An 18,972-nucleotide genomic window follows, 5' to 3' on the forward strand; every position below is an offset into this window, starting at 1 on the left:
GAGTCGTGCTGCTGCACTTCTGCAAATGCCAAAATCTGCTTCCTGGAAAAGCAAAATGCCAAGAGAGGCACAGAGACAAAAACGTGCGGGCCTCGCAGAGAAGTGACAGGATGCAAGTTGTGTCCACAAAGGGAACGCAGAAGATGCTACCATCATTTAAACTTCATTGCCTGTCATTGCTGAGCTTTAACATGGGTGAGCGAAAAAAATCTGGACTGGCTGCCAATCATTGTCAAAGTGTCTCTGTATTTGTAGTTCATTCCACAATGCACAGCTGGTGTTTTGCACACAAACCCTCATCTGTGTAAAGCAGGATTACATACACAGCAAGTAATGCCCACTATTGGGTTTTTGCAGCAGCGTGGATTGGGAATGGTTCGGTAGTAGGCGGTGTTAAGATCACCCCATCATGGAATAAGTTCCTAGTGAGGTTCGGATTGACAGGGATAGTTCATCCCTCATTTGCTTCTAAACCAAGGCATTCCATGCTTCCATCAGAAGAATAGCTTCCCCAAAGGAAGAAGAAAAACAAGAATACACCAGGCAGCCTTGTCCTATTGAGCTACAGGAATTCTATAAGCATTGGTCTGTGCTGCCACATCTAGCGCAGCGTTCTAGCGGTTAAGGCGAAACAAAAGCTCAATTCACACAACTGTTTGAATGGCTGCTTGTGGCACAGCTCCACATGGGTGGTGGTTATAATTCTATGTTAAAATATTTCAAATCATCATCTGGTGTCCTTCTTCGTGTACCTCCTCAAGAGTTCTGGAGGGCGGCAACACGAGAACGGGCCTTGATTTATTTATTTTTTAGCTGTTCCAACAAACATGGTGTCCTTCTGGAGCAGCTGCCTGGTTTGAGATTTGGGTGCACAATTTTACGGTAATTTCCTTTCTATCTGCAGGACTGTTTCCTGCACTGGAGAGCGTCTCCTTGCCTCTGTGGCTGCATGCTCAACCAAAAGGCATCCAGTTTTTTCAAAAAAAGAAAGAATAGTTTAAATGCTACCATTCTCACAGTTCAATCTCCCTCCCCCCCCAAAAAAAAATCATTTATGACTATTTTGCTTAGATGTGCCCATGTGCTGTTTTTCTCAACGGCAGCGTCCTTAGACTATACCTGTCTCAACCTCAAGAAGGGAATTCCCAGCCAAAACTTTGCAGCAGCAGTATCAGTCATTTGGTGGTTTTTTGCAGAATTTTCCCACCGCTGCCTGGAGAACATGTTGCTACGCTAATCCTTCAGAGTTAACCCTGTCACTCTTCCAGCCGGCCCTTATGAATTTCTTGGTCTGAGATTCTGCCTGCCTGAGCCCGCCCAGGTCATAAGCGGGGAATCCCAAAGAAAGCCTCCAACGCAAAACAGGGGCTTCTCACAGTGACCTTGTCATACATGGTGACAGAACCTCTTCTCGAGGATTCAGGTGGGGTCCCTTTACAATAACTCCCTGTCACATTCTTGGCACTTGCCTTTTCCCTCGGCAAGGAAGAGAGCAGTATATGGCCTGCTTTACAGAATTTCGCCTTTCGGAAATGTCTTTCAAGACTTTCTGAAGGGCGTGAACAAAGGCAACATACTTTTAGACTGCCACAGCTACTGGCAATGGATAGCAGCGTGTTGCAAACGAAAAGAACTTGGCAAACTTTATTACTTCCTTTAGGGCACAGGTGTAGTGATGTATGGAAGTGAGAGCTGGACCATAAAGAAGGCTGATTGCCAAAGAATTGATGCTTTTGAATTATGGTGCTGGAGGAGACTCTTGAGAGTCCCATGGACTGCAGGAAGAGCAAACCTATCCATTCTGAAGGAAACCAGCCCTGAGTGCTCACTGACAGGACAGATCCTGAAGCTGAGGCTCCAATACTTTGGCCACCTCATGAGAAGAGAAGACTCCCTGGAAAAGACCCTGATGTTGGGAAAGATGGAGGGCACAAGGAGAAGGGGATGACAGAGGACGAGATGGTTGGACAGTGTTCTCAAAGCTACCAGCATGAGTTTGACCAAACTGCGGGAGGCAGTGGAAGACAGGAGTGCCTGGCGTGCTCTGGTCCATGGGGTCACGAAGAGTCGGACACGACTAAACGACTAAACAACAACAAAGGGAACAGGTGGCAGAGGGACTGAGAAACAATGACAAGCCCAAGTCACACGAAAGGTGGCTTCGGATAGTTGTCTGTCATGGTACAATGCGTTATACAACTTTACACAGAGATACACCCCTATAGTACTCCAGTGGCAGAGTTGCCATCAGCCGCGGTTGTGCATCAGCAAATATGCTCACCTGGTGAATCTGCATTAATTCGGAACCAGCTTTAAAAAGCAAACTCTTCATCCTTGTCCAACACTTTTAGGTTTTTGGGGGGTTGGGGGTATAACACAGGATCTATCCCTGCACAGAAAATCACCACTTTGCAGGGAATGTTAGATGTCAGGTTCACAAAGCAGGAACCTCAGTTCCTTAAAAAGCTAGTTCTTTGACACGCGAGTTTTCTATTTGCGGGAAATGTTTTCTCCTCTCTAGAAAGGAACACCCCATAATATGAGCCTCTGCTCGCTTTACAGAACTGAAACAGCCCAGTTGGTTTATCGCCTCGGTCAGGACAGGCACTTCCATTAGGCAAACTCAGGTGGTGGAAGAAACTTGAACCTCCAGCTTTCTGGCAAGAACTTCCTTTTAAAAGCAGTTCATTGAAAGTGGTGGTGCATGCACTCCCCTGGATGTCAGAGACTGGCTAGTGTAGAATCAAGGGCTTCCACACCTCCTCCTCCACCTCTTCTGCTCCATTGTCTCCCAGGACCAGAAGAGGGGTAAAATGGGAGGAGTAGAAGGTGACACACAGGCAGAGTCCTTGCCTGCTTGTGTGAAGCTCAGTTAGGGGAGATACACAAGTTGAGGTCCATAGCAGGACCTCCCTGCTGTGCCAACTGCCTCTTCAGGTGCACACCTAGGAGTAGCTGGGAGAAGTAGGACTGATGGAACTGCCTTTCCATAACTTGCAAGCGTGCTTTTGACAATAGTTAATTCCTCACTCTGGGCATTCCTCGCCTGACAGGGCCATGACATTGAGCCACCTTTCCTGGAATACCTTGTTCTGAGGAAGGATCCCATTCTTCAAAATGACACAGGTGGATGGGGAAAGATTGCTAGCGCAAAGGAACGGCTAAGGGAGGAACGGCTAACGGAGTTGGGCATGTTTAGCCTGGAGAAGAGGAGGTTAAGGGGTGATATGATAGCCATGTTCAAATATATAAAAGGATGTCACATAGAGGAGGGAGAAAGGTTGTTTTCTGCTGCTCCAGAGAAGCGGACATGGAGCAATGGATCCAAACTACAAGAAAGAAGATTCCACCTAAACATTAGGAAGAACTTCCTGACAGTAAGAGCTGTTCGACAGTGGAATTTGCTGCCAAGGAGTGTGGTGGAGTCTCCTTCTTTGGAGGTCTTTAAGCAGAGGCTTGACAACCATATGTCAGGAGTGCTCTGATGGTGTTTCCTGCTTGGCAGGGGGTTGGACTCGATGGCCCTTGTGGTCTCTTCCAACTCTATGATTCTAGGATTCAAAAGCAAGCGTGGGGAGGGTGTGTATGCAGAAGCACCTGCCTCGGGTGGTTCCTTGCCTTGCGCTGACCCCGACTTCGGTGTCCCAAATGTACCGCTTATTGGTATATTTGAGAACGTACTTGTCCACTTAGAAGGGGAGATGAAACCTTTGAACACACAAAAATACACCTCTGTTTGGTGTCAGAGCACAATGGCCAGGCACGAACAACGGTGAGAGCTATTTATTCACTTGGGCAGGGATCCAAGCTGCTATTAAAGCCCCCAGAGGTGTCAAACATTCCATTAAAACTCCGTTTTCTTCTCTTGCACTCCCAGTCCCATCTCCCCACTCGTTGCCACAATTATTTCCCCAATGGCTCAAAATATTGTTCCCTTTGTTACTTACAAGTGTGAAACGGAGAAGCCTGCTAATGTCGAGCTGCTGGAAACTAATCTGAGCGCTGGAAATGTTTGTTCAAGGCTTTCTATACATTTCTGCCAACACATTTCACCTTGCGCTGCACACAATGTGTTACCTCACCCTTGGGATGTGTCGCAAAGTGGCAATTAATTAGGCCCACTTTTGACTGCATTTCCCTCCTTGCACGATGAAAGGGACAGAAAGTCAATAAGAGCTCTTGTAATGTAGAAGCAAACAAGAGTTTTATTATGTGTTTTATATATATATATTTGCCAAGAAAGGTCCGTATAGTAAAAGCTATGGTTTTCCCAGTAGTGATGTATGGAAGTGAGAGCTGGACCATCAAGAAGGCTGATCGCCAAATAATTGATGCTTTTGAATTATGGTGCTGGAGGAGACTCTTGAGAGTCCCGTGGACTGCAAGAAGAACAAACCTATACATTCTTAACGAAATCAGCCCTGAGTGCTCACTGGAAGGACAGATCCTGAAGCTGAGGCTCCAATACTTTGGCCACCTCATGAGAAGACTCCCTGGAAAAGACCCGGATGTTGGGAAAGATGGAGGGCACAAGGAGAAGGGGATGACAGAGGATGAGATGGTTGGACAGTGTTCTCGAAGCTACCAGCATGAGTTTGACCAAACTGCGGGAGGCAGTGGAGGACAGAAGTGCCTGGCGTGCTCTGGTCCATGGGGTCACGAAGAGTCGGACACGACTAAACAACAACAAATATATATTGTAATTTTATGATATGAACCTCCCTGAGATCTATGGGTATAGGGTGGCATACAAAATTTAATAATAGTTTTGTGGCCTTTTGTGCTTTTTCTACTTCTCAAAACACTTCCATGTGCAACCTTACAAGAAGGGCTCTTTCATGAGCCAAGCGGAGACAATTGTCTCAGGCAGCAGGTTTGGGGGGACAGTGAACTGTCAGGCAACACCCCCGCCTCCTCCCAGCCCCCTCTTACTGTCCCCAGTTGCTCACCCCACTTCGCAAGGATTTCTGCCTTCTCCCACCTTGCTCTAGGAAAGAGCCAATAAGTCCTTCCTCAGAGGGAGGCATTCTGGGCAAGCTGGCTTAGAGAACGTTTGCATTAACCCTTCTGGAAATGCTCTTTCAACTTAGAACTTTTTTAAAGTTTATAGAGCCTCTATAGGTGTTGCAGCAAAGCCATAGTGGTAACAGAGGTCCTCTCTCACAATACTACTACTACTACAACAACTACTACTAATTTATTATTTATACCCCGCCCATCTGGCTGGGTTTCCCCAGCCATTCTGGGCGGCTTCCAACAAAATATTAAAATACAATAGTCCTTTAGATATTAAAGGCTTCCCTAAACAGGGCTGCCTTCAGATGTCTCCTAAAAGTCTGGTAGTTGTTTTTTCCTTTGACATCTGGAGGGAGGGTGTTCCACAGGGCGGGTGCCACCACCAAGAAGGCCCTCTGCCTGGTTCCCTGTAACTTGGCTTCTCGCAGTGAGGGAACCGCCAGAAGGCCCTCAGAGCTGGACCTCAGTGTCTGGGCAGAACGATGGGGGTGGAGACACTCCTTCAGGTATATAGGGCCAAGGCCGTTTAGGGCTTTAAAGGTCAGCACAAATACTTTGAATTGTGCTCAGAAATGTACTGGGAGTCAGTGTACGTCTTTCAAGACCGATATTATTTGGTCTCGTTGGCCGCTCCCAGTCACCAGTATAGCTGCCGCATTCTGTATTAGTTGTAGTTTCTGGGTCACCTTCAATTTAGCCCCACGTAGAGCGCATTGCAGTAATCCAAGCGGGAGATAACCAGAGCATGCACCACTCTGGCGAGGCAGTCTGCAGGCAGATAGGGTCTCAGCCTGCGTACCAGATGGAGCTGGTAAACAGCTGCCCTGGACACAGATTTGACCTGTGCCTCCATGGACAGCTGTGAGTCCAAAATGACTCCCAGGCTGCGCACCTGGTCCTTCAGGGGCACAGTTACCCCATTCAGGACCAGGGAGTCCTCCACACCTGTCCATCTCCTGTCCCCCCAAAACAGTACTTCTGTCTTGTCAGGATTCAACCTTAATCTGTTAGCCGCCATCCATTCTTGTAGTCTCAGGCACCTCAGCCAGAATGCCTCACTCTGAAGAAAGACCCCCTTGTCCTTTCCTAGGGTGAGCCAAGGAGGATGTGGAAGGCGAACAGAGGCAGTGGTTAGGTGGGTGAACGGGGAGAGGACAATGATGAACAGGAATGGCAGTGACTCAAACAGTGCAACCTCTTGCACCTGCCCTGTGAAACAAACACGTTTGAACTTCTCTGTGTGTCACGGATTCTGTTAATGCACGAAAGGATTGGAAGACAAACCGCACCTGCCCTGCAGTTGTAGCAGGTCTTGCATTCGCATTAAGAACCGATTTTAAAACATAGCCCACTTAAGCTTCAGGCTGAAAGGTGCTTTCAGGTCCTCTTTCCATGCAAGCAGCCATTTTCTACCTTCCTCCGGACATTGCAATTTCAAAGCAAAGGAATGGACCATCAGAAGCTGACTTTGGAGATAAACACATGCTATCAGGAGAATGGCAGAGAGAATGTATTGCTGAGCTGTACTACTCCAGACCGCAAGCAGAGGAACATCATGCTTGAACGCCCTCTCTCATTTAAAACAAACAAAGCCACCACCTAGAGCACACCAAGGGAGAACATTTTCCCTGGCATGTCAGTCATCTTTGGGCACAGAGCTTTTTAGTAGGGTGGATGAGTCAAACATTAATTCCTTGCCATGAACTGCAGACTGAATGGTACAGTCCAAGAATCACTGTGACATGATTCTCTTGGCTGTCTTTTTCATCCCTCTGTCAGTCAAAAAAACACATTATTGTGGACTTGCAATTCACACCCGTCCAACTTCCGCTATTTCAACTTCAGGCCGTTGATATCACACAAATTAAACATGCAGAAGGTGGAGAGCTTGAAAGCTCTTTCGGCACCGGGTTTTTCCTGAAGCGGAAAGAGATTTTAAGGCATTGTTTCTCAAACTGGGATCAAGCTCCCATCATCCCTAGCTAGCAGACCCAGTGGTCAGGGATGATGGGAGTTGTAGTCCAACAACAGCTGGGGACCTAAGTTTGAGAAATCTCTCTGCCTTGCTTACCAGGCTCTGGTGAGATCTTGCAGGAACTCGGGCAGCCCTTCAAAATCTCGTGAGAGCCTCCCAGAGCCCCGTAAGGCAGGCGGAGTTTAGTACATTGTTTAGTACATTATTTCTCCCATTCCAATTCCTAGCCTTATATTGCGTTAGATAGTGACCCCATGGAGAATTTCTGTTACCTGACACCTGGAGTCTTGGTGTGCAGCTGGACTATGATTTCCCATCCAGAGAGATAGAGTACAAACGATTTACCTTCAAAAGGGGGAAAAAACCCTAGGGTGCCTTTAAAAAGCATCTCTGGACCAGGGCCTATAAATCTTTACGTTTCAAGGGAAAGCAACACGCTCCTTATGAAAACAGATGCACAGCTTGATGGTTCATGCCAGCCAAAAGCAGGTGGGTTGGCAGGAGAACACATGCAATGCTTCCTTCCTCCTCATCAACTTCATTGGACTGGTCATGTTGTGCGGATGCCTGATGATCCTCTTCCAAAGCAACTACTCTATTCCAAACTTAAAAATGGAAAGCGTAATGCTGGTAGTCAACAAAAGAGGTTTAAAGACTCTCTCAAGGCAAATCTTTAAAAAAAATGTAGTATAAACACCAACAATTGGGAAAACACTGGCCTGTGAGTGCTCCAGTTGGAGAGCATCCTTTTTCAAAGGTGTCATGGGCTTTGAAGACGCTCGAACTCAGGACGCAAGGGAGAAACGCGCTAAGAGGAAGGCATGCTTGGAAAATCCACACCATGATCAGCTCCCGCCCGGAAACCAATGTCCCCACTGTGGAAGGACGTGTGGATCCAGAATTGGCCTCCACAGTCACTTACAGACTCATTGTTAACATGGTGTTTATGGAAGACAATCTTACTCGGCTACGAGTGATTGAAGAAGAGGAAGAGGAGGAGGAGGAAGGAGAAGAAGACGAGGAGGAAGAAGGAGACATGCAATGCTTCCTTCCTCCTTATGGGGGGGCACCTGCTGACACAATGGCTAGGAACAATTTGCCCCAAAGAGTAACTGTGCTTAGCCTAATGTGGTGACAATGACAAAGGAGTCCTTTAACAATCTGACGGAAGCATAAGCGTTTGTAGTCAAGGGTCTACTACTTTAACAGCTACATCTAATGCACTTGTCACAAAAAAACCTCACACCATAAAAATGTGTCCTCCTTTAAGGCAAGGGTGGGGGAACCTGTGGCCTTAAAGGCAAAGTCTGTTGCCATATCTCCTTGCTGTCACGAGATACTAGATTTTTGGCAGGACCAAAATGATGTGTGACGGACCCTGCCATAAACACAACTGTTGCTTTTTCAGCAGGGCCTAAGGGTAGGCAGAAGAGAAAACCTGGTGCGAAAAAGGCAGCAACCATCATTCCTAGTAACAGATGTTTGGCGGCTGTCTTCTTTCCCTCCTCTCTCTCGGGGCAGTTGCAGAAATCTTCCCTGCTATTTTCAGTCAATGTGCTAGATTATTAAATCGCAGTACAAGCTGTGGGTAACTTTCTGATGCACACGAACGCTCGTGGGGGGCCTTGCACCTTGTGCGAAATCAAATGTTGCAAACAGAGGTCAAGAAAAATGACCTTAAAAACAACCACAAGTTTTCTCTGAAAAACAAATTTAAAGGGAAAATTTTCCTCTTGCTGAAGTGAAATGATACTAATGAGACGGTGTGTATTTATAGACGGATCCCTTCCTTTGGCTTTGAGTCCCTCGCTGCCTTCTGAAAAGCCATCCTGCGGCTTCTGAAACCACAGCAGTTAGTCAGAGTAGGAGGTGAACTATTCTGTTCTTCACCTATTTTTTCCCCCCTAATAAGAAATTCTAACTGTTGGAGATATTGGCCCACAGCCCACCTTCTGTCAGCATAAAAGAGATCTGAAAACATAAGGTGTATCACGTTTAACTCGTGCTTTTAAGAAAAATGTACAAACACAGCCTGGAAGCAAAGAAGAAAGAATGTTGAGAAAATTTCCTCTTGCTCTTCTGAAATTGTAATTCCCAAAGCTGCTCAGAAGGTGGAATCATGAGGGCCCTAGTTGATGAGGCTTAACTGCTGACTTTCTAATCTCCTGTATTCCAAGGCCTTGAGTGTCAGCTCATAAAACGTAAAGCCTGCAGTTAAAGCAGAATAAAAAAACCCCAAACTGGGTTCACCCCAGCTCCAAAATATAAGTTTGACTCTCAAAAGGGAGTGATCTGAAAGTGAAAAGGCAGTGTACCATGGCATACAGTCATGGCAGTGCTTCTAGCTGATATTAAGGTCTCTAAGGCTCTGCATAAAGGTAAAGGATAAAGGGACCCCTGACCATTAGGTCCAGTCGCAAACGACTCTGGGGTTGCAGCGCTCATCTCGCTTTATTGTCTGAGGGAGCTGGCATACAGCTTCCGGGTCATGTGACCAGCATGACTAAGCCACTTCTGGGGAACCAGAGCAGAGCACAGAAACGCCATTTACCTTCCCGCCAGAGCAGTACCTATTTATCTACTTGCACTTTGTGCTTTCGAACTGCTAGGTTGGCAGGAGCAGGGATTGAGCAATGGAGCTCACCCCGTCATGGGGATTTGAACTGCCAACCTTCTGATCGGCAAGCCCTAGGCGCTGTGGTTTAACCCACAGTGCCACCTGCGTCCTGGTAAGGCTCTGCATACTTATTGGCAAAGCAAGCCAATGCAAACATGTTTCCCTTACATAATTGCTCAGAGTACATGGATACCTTGGTGGGGAATTGGCGTTGTAAGGGTTGCACATGAATAACACTGCCCATACAATGCCACGTTCTAAGGACAGTCTTTTGCTCTTTAACATGCAATAACCCTGTCAAAATTCAGACTTTCTCGTGCCTAAAATGGGGCTTTGCATGGACAGTGCAAACCACAGAGAAATATATGTTTTGTTTCACAAACAAGGCAGTACAGTAATAAGCAGGAAAGAGCCAGGCAGCCGAGAAACATCAGAAATGTACCTGTGTTCTGAAAAAAGGAAAAATGTACAGTGGAAAACAATGGGGTCATTTTCATGGATTGAAACTATCTCCCTGTACAGAAACTCTCTCCCTTTAAAAAAAGAAAACAAAAACTGCCCAGGATTCAGACTTACCAACTCCGTGTGCACTTTCAGATGGGCCTGGAGTTTGTATTTATCTGGGGTGGAATAATCGCAGTCTTCTGTGGGACATTTCAGCAAAATGTTACTGTGCTTCTGGATGACGTGTCGTTTAAGGCAGTTTTTGGTGATGGATGAGTAGCTGCACTGAGAGCAGTAGTAGAGGTGCTCTCGCGTGTGAGTGCGGACGTGCATGTCGTAATGCACCTGGTACCAAAACAACTTGCCTGGAAAGAACAATTTAAAGCATGAAAGAGAGTAAATGAGATGCATTCAAGAGTGTTCCATTCAAGCCTTGTGTAATGAACAAAACGCTAGATGAAGTTAAGCAGAGGCTCAAATCCCGACTCCATCTTGAGTAGCAGTGATGGTTTTTAGAGCAGAGAGGGGCGGGAATCATTATTGGGACAGGCTTCTGTGTTTTGTGATGAGGCCAATGGTTCAAATGTGAATGGCTGCAAAATCCTGAGGCTTTGAAACAGAAGTTAATTCGTGAATCTAATGGCTGAAGAAGTGTGCCCATGTCACGGGAAAAAGTATGCACCATCATTTTTGCCTTTACTTAGCTCAGATCAAGTAAAATAGTAGTTTACGCTTATGATAAACGACTTAGAAGCTAGTTAGGAACTTGAGCCCACAATGAAACCAGAATCCTTGCACAACCCAGACGTAGCACAATGTTCTGTTGCTAAACTGATGGCCATCAACTTGTGATGGCTTTAAAAGAGCATTGGACAAAATTCACGGATGTTAAGTCTTTTGATGGCAGCTAGCCAAGATGGCTATGTTCTAGCTCCACTGCTGGAGGCAATATGCTTCTGAGTACCAGCTGCTGGCAACTGCAAGTTCTTGTGCTCATGGCCTGCTTGAAGGCTTTACAGAGGCATCTCATTGGCCACTGTGAGAACAGGATGCTGGACCAGCTGGGACTTTGGCCTGATCCAGAAGGGCTCTGTATTCAATTATCAGCCAGGCATGTCCTTTTGTTCTGCCCCTGTTATCAGGCAATTCGACCTAAGTTTATTAATCAGTTGGTTGCTTGTAGGGACTGGAATTCAGACGAATGTAAGGTATCCTTCCTTATGTTTACCCAGGATGGGGATGGGATAGAGATAGTAGCCAGGTTTCTGCAACATGCAATAAGGATTTGTGAATGCTGTACAACACTAATTTAAGTGTTAGATGCAGGGCTTGGTGTTTTTTTGAATGAGTGTTGTTGTTGTTTGTATTGAACGCTACTGGAATCTTGCACATATGCCAATAAAGGTTTGAGAATCTGTATTCAATTACATTAAGAAGCTGTATTAAGCTGTGTCTCTTATAGTATACTCCACAGGCAGAGAATACCTCTTTTCATACATATTGACATAGCCCCTTCCTACTTGCCAATGTCACTTGTCCAGGGATTGTGAGTGAAACATTACAGGCCTCAAGTTGGGATATAGCCTATGCATGGCCACCAAGCTCTAGCCCAGGGTCAGCAACCTAAGGCCCATGGGCGGGAAGAAGCCTGCGGAGGTCATTAGACCGGCCCACAAGCCGCTGCCGAACCGCGCTGCCCGCTCATGTGCTGTGCTAAACCGGTGCAGCGCGGGGACTCACTTCCGTGGCACTGGAAATCACGTCTGCGCAAGTGCAGACGCCAAAAATTACAGGCGCGCACGCTCACGTGCATGCACCATCTAGCCCATGGAGGGATCTCCATGAGACCGATCCGGCACAGGCAAGATAAACCTTGCCGACCCCTGCTCTAGCCAAATAAAAGACCCAGTAACATCACACACATGTCATGTGCAACCAAATAAGCCGTTTGAATAGCAACAGGCCAAAGCAGGGCATGTGATAAGACCTGAATCCGATAATAAAGATAATAAAGGAGTAGGGAAGCTTTTTCAATGCATTCCCTCTTTCCTCCCCTTGCTTCCAGGATCTAGCCTCCATCTCCTTGACTTGGTAGAGGCCTCAATCTAACACAAGCGGGGGGAAAGTGATTGATACAGCTGGACGTCCTGCATTGGACCTGCGTAAACAATACTCTTTCATGCCCACGATTTCACCTTTTAATAAAAATGCTAAAATTCCCTTTGATCCAGTTAATGTAGGCAGAACGCTGCCTGTGACACACATTTAATTGTTATTTCCTAAAAGAGAGCAACCTCAATGGGGCACAGTTAATGTGCGATCCTTTGCCAATTGCATCCCTGATGAAAAATCCTTCCGAAAGGTATTTCACTAATTGAATTGCTCTTAATGGATGCAGTCCCTATGAAATGCAATTTTCAGAAAGCATTTGAATCAGGAGACTTTATTAGCAGAACTGGCGACCCTAGAGTACTGCCTAGGGAAGCGCACAAGAGGAGACTGAAATTTGCTGCAGCGGCTGTGGGAGGGGACGTTGAAACAGAGTCTGGCTGCCTCAGAAACGAAGGCAAGAGCGAGTGTGCAAAAGCTGCACAGTGGGCTCGTCACAAGATGTGTTAGAGCTGAGGGCAAACTGCAGCCTGCAGCTGCAGGAATTGGGAAAGGGGGTGGAAGAGGCTCTCTGCTAGATAAGGTGGAGTATGTAGATATGTGGGACGTGGGTGGCGCTGTGGGTTAAGCCACAGAGCCTAGGATTTGCTGATCAAAAGGTCGGGGGTTCGAATCCCCACGATGGGGTGAGCTCCCGTTGCTCGGTCCCTGCTCCTGCCAACCTAGCAGTTTGAAAGCACGGCAAAGTGCAAGTAGATAAACAGGCACTGCTCTGGCGGGAGGGTAAACAGTGTTTCCATGCGCTGCTCTGGTTCGCCAGAAGCAGCTTAGTCATGCTGGCCACATGACCCGGAAGCTGTACACCAGCTCCCTCGGCCAATAAAGCAAGATGAGCGCTGCAACCCCAGAGTCGGCCACAACTGGACCTAATCTACCTTTATGTAGATATGTACGAACAGGCAAACAATGACAGGAAGGACAGGGTGGGAGGGATAATAAAGCTGATCCAGCTTAGTGGAAGAACACGTGCTGAGAATGTGTGAAGTCTCAACATAGTAAGGTCAGGTCGAAGACTCATCTCGTCCAGCACCTTGTTCTCACAGAGCCTTACCAGATGTCCATGGGAATCCCACACATAGGATCTGAGCATAACACACTCTTGAGGCTTACTATGGTCCAGGAATGTGGGAAGGGGATTATTTGGCTTGCCTTGCTTATGTTCTTGTTTTCATTGTGTACTTTGTGGTTCTATTTGGTTGTTTTCCTGCTGTGGACTGTCCCGAGATCTTCAGATGAAGAGCTGTATATAAATTTAATACAGTGGTACCTCGGGTTAAGAACTTAATGCGTTCTGGAGGTCCGTTCTTAACCTGAAACTGTTCTTAACCTGAAGCACCACTTTAGCTAATGGGGCCTCCTGCTGCCGCCGCGCCACCGCTGCACGATTTCTGTTCTCATCCTGAAGCAAAGTTCTTAACCCGAGGTACTACTTCTGGGTTAGCGGAGTCTGTAACCTGAAGCGCCTGTAACCTGAAGCGCCTGTAACCCGAGGTACCACTGTACACAATAAGACTCGCTGAGGGCTCAACTTCCTAAGCAGCTTCCTAAACTGTTCGCCACAAGAAGACACCCAAGGTGTCAAATCAAAATGCACAGGTATCAGGGCTATTAGTCAAGACATAAGTTGGAAAGGCCACTAAACTGGCATAGGGCAAATAAATACGAGAGAGGTCCTGAGATCCACTGCTCCTCTGTTGTGCTCAGTGAATCCCCCCAAACTCAGATAGTTTTAGTGGCTCTTAATCTTGCTCTGCCCCTTTCCACCATGACTGGTTCTTGCCCATTCCACTGCATATATCTCTTTCTGTAAAATGATTGTCCATGCTGCAATCTCCTTTCAGGTGTGCAGTTTATAGCCCTGCCTTATCCTTCCTGCTCTGACCTGTTCCAGCTCCTCTTTTCCAGCTTGTCAAACCTCTTTTTAGCTTCACTGCTCTCACTAGTTCTGCTGCCTGCCTCTTTCCCCGCTATTACACCTGGCACCTGGCACATAGCCCCTCTCGCTGGAAGAGAACAGTCTGCCCCATTGCACCTCCAGAGTGCACACAGCTATTGATCTATTAACACAGAAGCGAACTTGGTTTTTGTTTTGTTTTTCTCAGCAGGAAGTAAAAAAAAACAACCACCCCACCAAAGCTTTCCACAAAACTACGTAAGCCAGGAAGTACATAAGCCTGGATTCCCTTGTATATTTTATTCCCCCACCCCCCAGACTCTGCATACTCCTCACCACAGTATTCACACTCCCAGTCTCCGTAGACTTTCCTGATCTTCTCACACAAGGCGGTATTCATCTGCCGTTTTTGCAAACTATCCAAAATCTGCATAAAGGCCGCAGCTCCGGTCCGATTCTCTGAAGGCAATGTGCAAGAATCTGAATTCTCGCTGATGGCGGTGTTGGATTCCGGATGGGACACTGGCGTGGGGGAGTCTGCCTTTTCAGCAGCTGACTTGTCAGCTTCCTGAGCACCAAGACAGAGGGTTTGGCCCTCTTCTTCAGGGACAGGAGCACACTGCAGAACTTGCTCGTTCTGGTTTATACTGGGGCTCCCATCTCCAGAAATCTGCATTAATTCGCCTTTCGAATTTAATGTACGGTCAGGAGACAAGTCCTTTTCAGGGAGGGTCTTCGCTTCATCCAAAGCCGAAGGAGCACTTTTCTGTAGAAGGTCATCCGAAGCGCTAATTGGGCACGCATCTGGCGAGGCTAATTCTGCCGCAGGCTGGCACTGTGAATCTGTTCCGCTTGCAACTGGAGAGCTATCAGATTCTACAGGAGGAGCAGGGAAAGTTTCCAAATTGCCACCGGGGTCCTCATCCTGGCTTCCTTCTGCCGCACTCGATTCGCCCGACTTCTTCGGTATACACAGCTCCTTTGAGTTTAAAAGCGAGAGCTCAGCCGCGGTCTGCGACAACTCCTCCCCAAGGGCTTCTTGCTGAATGTCCCCTCCCGGTTCCAGGAGGCAAAAGCTCTGGTTGATGGAGCTGTTAAAAACGGAAGCCTCCTGCAAGTCCCGATGTGCTTCCTTGATGTGCGAGCGGAGCCTGATGGAGCTGACGAACTTCTTCGAACACTCGCTGCAGACGTAGACGAACGGGTGCTTTCGGACATGAAGCTCGAGCGCTTGGTACTTGGTGGCTCCGTGGCCGCACAGCTCGCAGGCGAAGGGCCTCTCGTCCCCGTGGACCACCATGTGCCTGTCGCGGTCCAGCTCGTTCTTGAACTTGCGCTCGCAGATGTGGCAGTCGTACAGCAGCTGCCTCTTCCCTTCGCGGGTCATCAGCCGGAGCTCGTCAAAGACGTCCTTCACTTTCTTGTCTTGCAAGTCGTGCGCTTCCTTGATATGCTTGATCAGGTTCTTGACGTCCGAGTACTTCTTCTTGCAGAAGCGACAGTGCTGCTTGATCTTCTTGTGGACTCTCTCCACGTGCACCTTGAGGTGGCCTTTGCTCAGGCAGGTGAAGGGGCAGTAGTCGCAGCCGAACTTCTCCCCCGTGTGCTTCCGCAGGTGGACGTTCAGGTTGGCCTTGATGGCGCTGGCGTAGCTGCAGAACGAGCACTTGTAAGGCTTCTCGTTGGTGTGGATCCTCAGGTGGGCCTGGAGGGAGTGCTTGAACTTGAACACCTTGTTGCAGTATTCGCAGGTAAAGATCTTCAGCTGGGTTGCGCCCAACCTAAAGAGAAACGGGATTGAGACACAAATCGCTTACGCCGCTAAGGCAAGCATGCAAACGTCGGCCAACTTTCAAGACCAGGTTGGTTGGGGCTGAGTGGATGACTGTTTTTCCCATCTCTGCCCTTCCATGCTTCCTGTTGGTCAGAAAGGGGAGGAGGCAACTTTTCTCCCAGTTTTACTTGATCCCCCACCCTGGTACTTTCCCAGTTCCAAGGAATAAGTTGGTAGAAATGCCTTTTGCTGCTGTTCAGTAACTAGCTAGCCAACAAGAGGGCTGCCAGCCACTTTCAGGTTGAGCTCAATGTTTATTTCTTTTCTAACTTGGGGGTATTAAACAAACTCTTGACAACCCTAGAATCTGTATCTTAAAAGTGTGTGCTCAGTTCTGGACAGCCCCATGTCACCAGTGGAGAGGAGGGTACATTTCTCAAAAAATCTCTCTGCCAGATTAGATTGTGGGAATTTATTGTATTTTATTAATCAATTTTTATTGAATGTTTTCAGCATGAAATGCAAGAAAAACTAAACTAACCTAAAGAAGAGAGATAAAAAAATACCAAAAAGAAGAAAGGGAGGAAAGAGCAAAAATACAATAAATACCAAGCACTCTATCGTAATTATATTTTGGAACATGGGGATTTAGAGGTTGCTGACATGGAAAAGATACTCGTAGACCAGAAGTAGGGAACATCCAGCTCTAATTTGACTTGCCAGGTCTCCCTATTTGGCCAAAGAGGCTGTTCTGACCAAGCCATGCCTACATGTCTTGTCAAGTGTGAGGCAGATAAAGACACTGGAATGACAAGAGGTCTGCCGATCAGTGGCACCTGCAAAGTCTCATGCACAGAACCAGCAGCTGGCTGTCAGGACCTACACAGCGCTGTCCCTTTGCCTGCACAGGTTGATTTCAAAGTGCATGGGCAAAAATAGCTTGTGTGATGTCATCATGACATCAGGTGATTGACAGGTTGGTGGCCCAGCCCACCTGGCAGACTTGGGTCTATGTGGGGGTAGGGAAGATACGGATCTGGTCCACCAGATGGCTTTAGGTCCTCACACCTGACATAGAGGAAGGACTGAGGAAGGGGCTGCACTTGGGGATGTTTTTGCCCCTTGATTGGCTCCCCATTCTGATTGGCCAGAAGTCCCGTATGAACCTTCCTGGGTCAGGTGGATCTGGCCCAAGCACCCTGCACATGGTCCGATGCCACTAAGTGACAACTGACATGCTCCCTGTACTCCCTCTCTGGCCTCGTGCTCCCTCCCTCCCTCCCATTTCTTCCTTGTTCCCTACCTGTAGGGCTACATCACCAGATAATGTCCTCATATAATCTTAGTCATGCTAATCACCTGAAAAAGTATGCCTCGTGGACCCCATGACCAATACGAGGCAAGCAGCAAATTCCACTGGATGCATTTATTTAAAAAAGCATACTTACACTGTGTAATGAAATCGACAATATTTATGTGTTAAATTTCTATACCCTCCAGGATCATCTTTCTGGAAGCCTGGCTTCAGCTGGTTGGTTCCCTTCGGTCGCTTTAAGGTTATGCAGTGTTTCTGCAGGGAGTGAAACAGAACTTGTTTTGAAAATGGAAGTTACCTGCTTGATTTCATCGGTTGCTCGTAAGGGGTTTGCTGAATGGCATATTCCTGGTAGCCCCTTCGCTGAGAGGAGTCTGGCGGTGCTGTCTCTGGGTTTGCTGGCTGTTCTGTTTCAGGAGTAGCAGCAGCCTCGACTGGAACTATTATTGTAGCTCCTACAAGCAAAATAAACACACAAAATTCAGTTTTTTTAAAAAAATCAATCACCTGCACACTGAGATTTTAAGTGTGTGTGTGCGCGCTCGCGCGTGCATGCATATTCACAATAAAATAAGGCAGGCTTCCCCAGATGTACTGGGTCACAACTCCAGATATTTGGGCCTCAACTCCTAACAGCCCCAGTCAGTATGGCTGATGGTCAGGGTTGATGGGAGTTGTAGTGCAGCAACACCCAGAGGGCACTGGGTTAGGGAAGACTAGGATAAATACTAACAACATATACCAAATAGAAATACTGCCTGTTGAATATTATGTATAATCACCTGGTCTATGTTCAAAAGCAGGAAAATATTAGCAAGAAATTATTGTCCTCATAAGGTAAAGGTAAAGGGACCCCTGACCATTAGGTCCAGTCGTGACTGGGGTTGCGGCACTCATCTTGCTTTATTGGCCAAGGGAGCTGCCGTACAGCTTCCGGGTCATGTGGCCAGCATGACTAAGCCACTTCTGGCGAACTAGAGCAGCGCACGGAAACGCTGATTACCTTCCTGCCAGAGCGGTACCTATTTATCTACTTGCACTTTGACGTGCTTTAGAACTGCTAGGTTGGCAGGAGCAGGGACTGAGCAACGGGAGCTCACCCCGTTGCGGGGATTCGAACCGCGACCTTCTGATCGGCAAGTCCTAGGTTCTGTGGTTTACCCCACAGCGCCACCCGCGTCCCTTTATTGTGCTCATATTTGCCCTTAAAACTGCTGCAGCAGCTGGGGAAAGCAAAATGCTTCTTTACTCCCAAGGTTTAGCCTCAGATAAGAGCTGAGTCCCTAACTCTGCATGTCCCTTATGGCTGGGCTACTCTTGTGATGTCTGCAGCGTGGGTTTTATGACTCCCTCTGTATAGAATTATAGAATCATAGAATCGGAAGAGACCACAAGGGCCATCAAGTCCAACCCCCTGCCAAGCAGGAAACACCATCAGAGCACTCCTGACATATGGTTGTCAAGCCTCTGCTTAAAGACCTCCAAACAAGGAGACTCCACCACACTCCTTGGCAGCAAATTCCACTGTCGAACAGCTCTTACTGTCAGGAAGTTCTTCCTAATGTTTAGGTGGAATCTTCTTTCTTGTAGTTTGGATCCATTGCTCCGTGTCCGCTTCTCTGGGGCAGCAGAAAACAACCTTTCTCCCTCCTCTATGTGACATCCTTTTATATATTTGAACATGGCTATCATATCACCCCTTAACCTCCTCTTCTCCAGGCTAAACATGCCCAGCTCCCTTAGCCGTTCCTCATAAGGCATCGTTTCC

At 47.4% G+C, this 18,972-nt stretch overlaps 1 protein-coding gene across 3 annotated transcripts in view; it reads right to left on the minus strand.

The window, feature by feature from the left end:
- The window catches only part of ZFAT (zinc finger and AT-hook domain containing), an 81,831-nt gene that overhangs the window by 41,472 nt on the left and 21,387 nt on the right, over positions 1-18,972 (minus strand). For all 3 annotated transcript variants that reach the window (XM_081204368.1, XM_081204370.1, XM_081204369.1), the window contains exons 5-7: positions 17,503-17,659; positions 14,452-15,896; positions 10,185-10,417 (exon numbers count right to left, since the gene is read on the minus strand). In XM_081204368.1, coding sequence (XP_081060494.1) covers positions 10,185-10,417; positions 14,452-15,896; positions 17,503-17,659 — 1,835 coding nt within the window. The remainder of the gene's footprint in view (positions 1-10,184; positions 10,418-14,451; positions 15,897-17,502; positions 17,660-18,972) is intronic.

The sequence above is a fragment of the Podarcis bocagei genome (assembly GCF_964188305.1).
Source record: "Podarcis bocagei genome assembly, chromosome: 8".
NCBI lineage: Eukaryota > Metazoa > Chordata > Lepidosauria > Squamata > Lacertidae > Podarcis > Podarcis bocagei.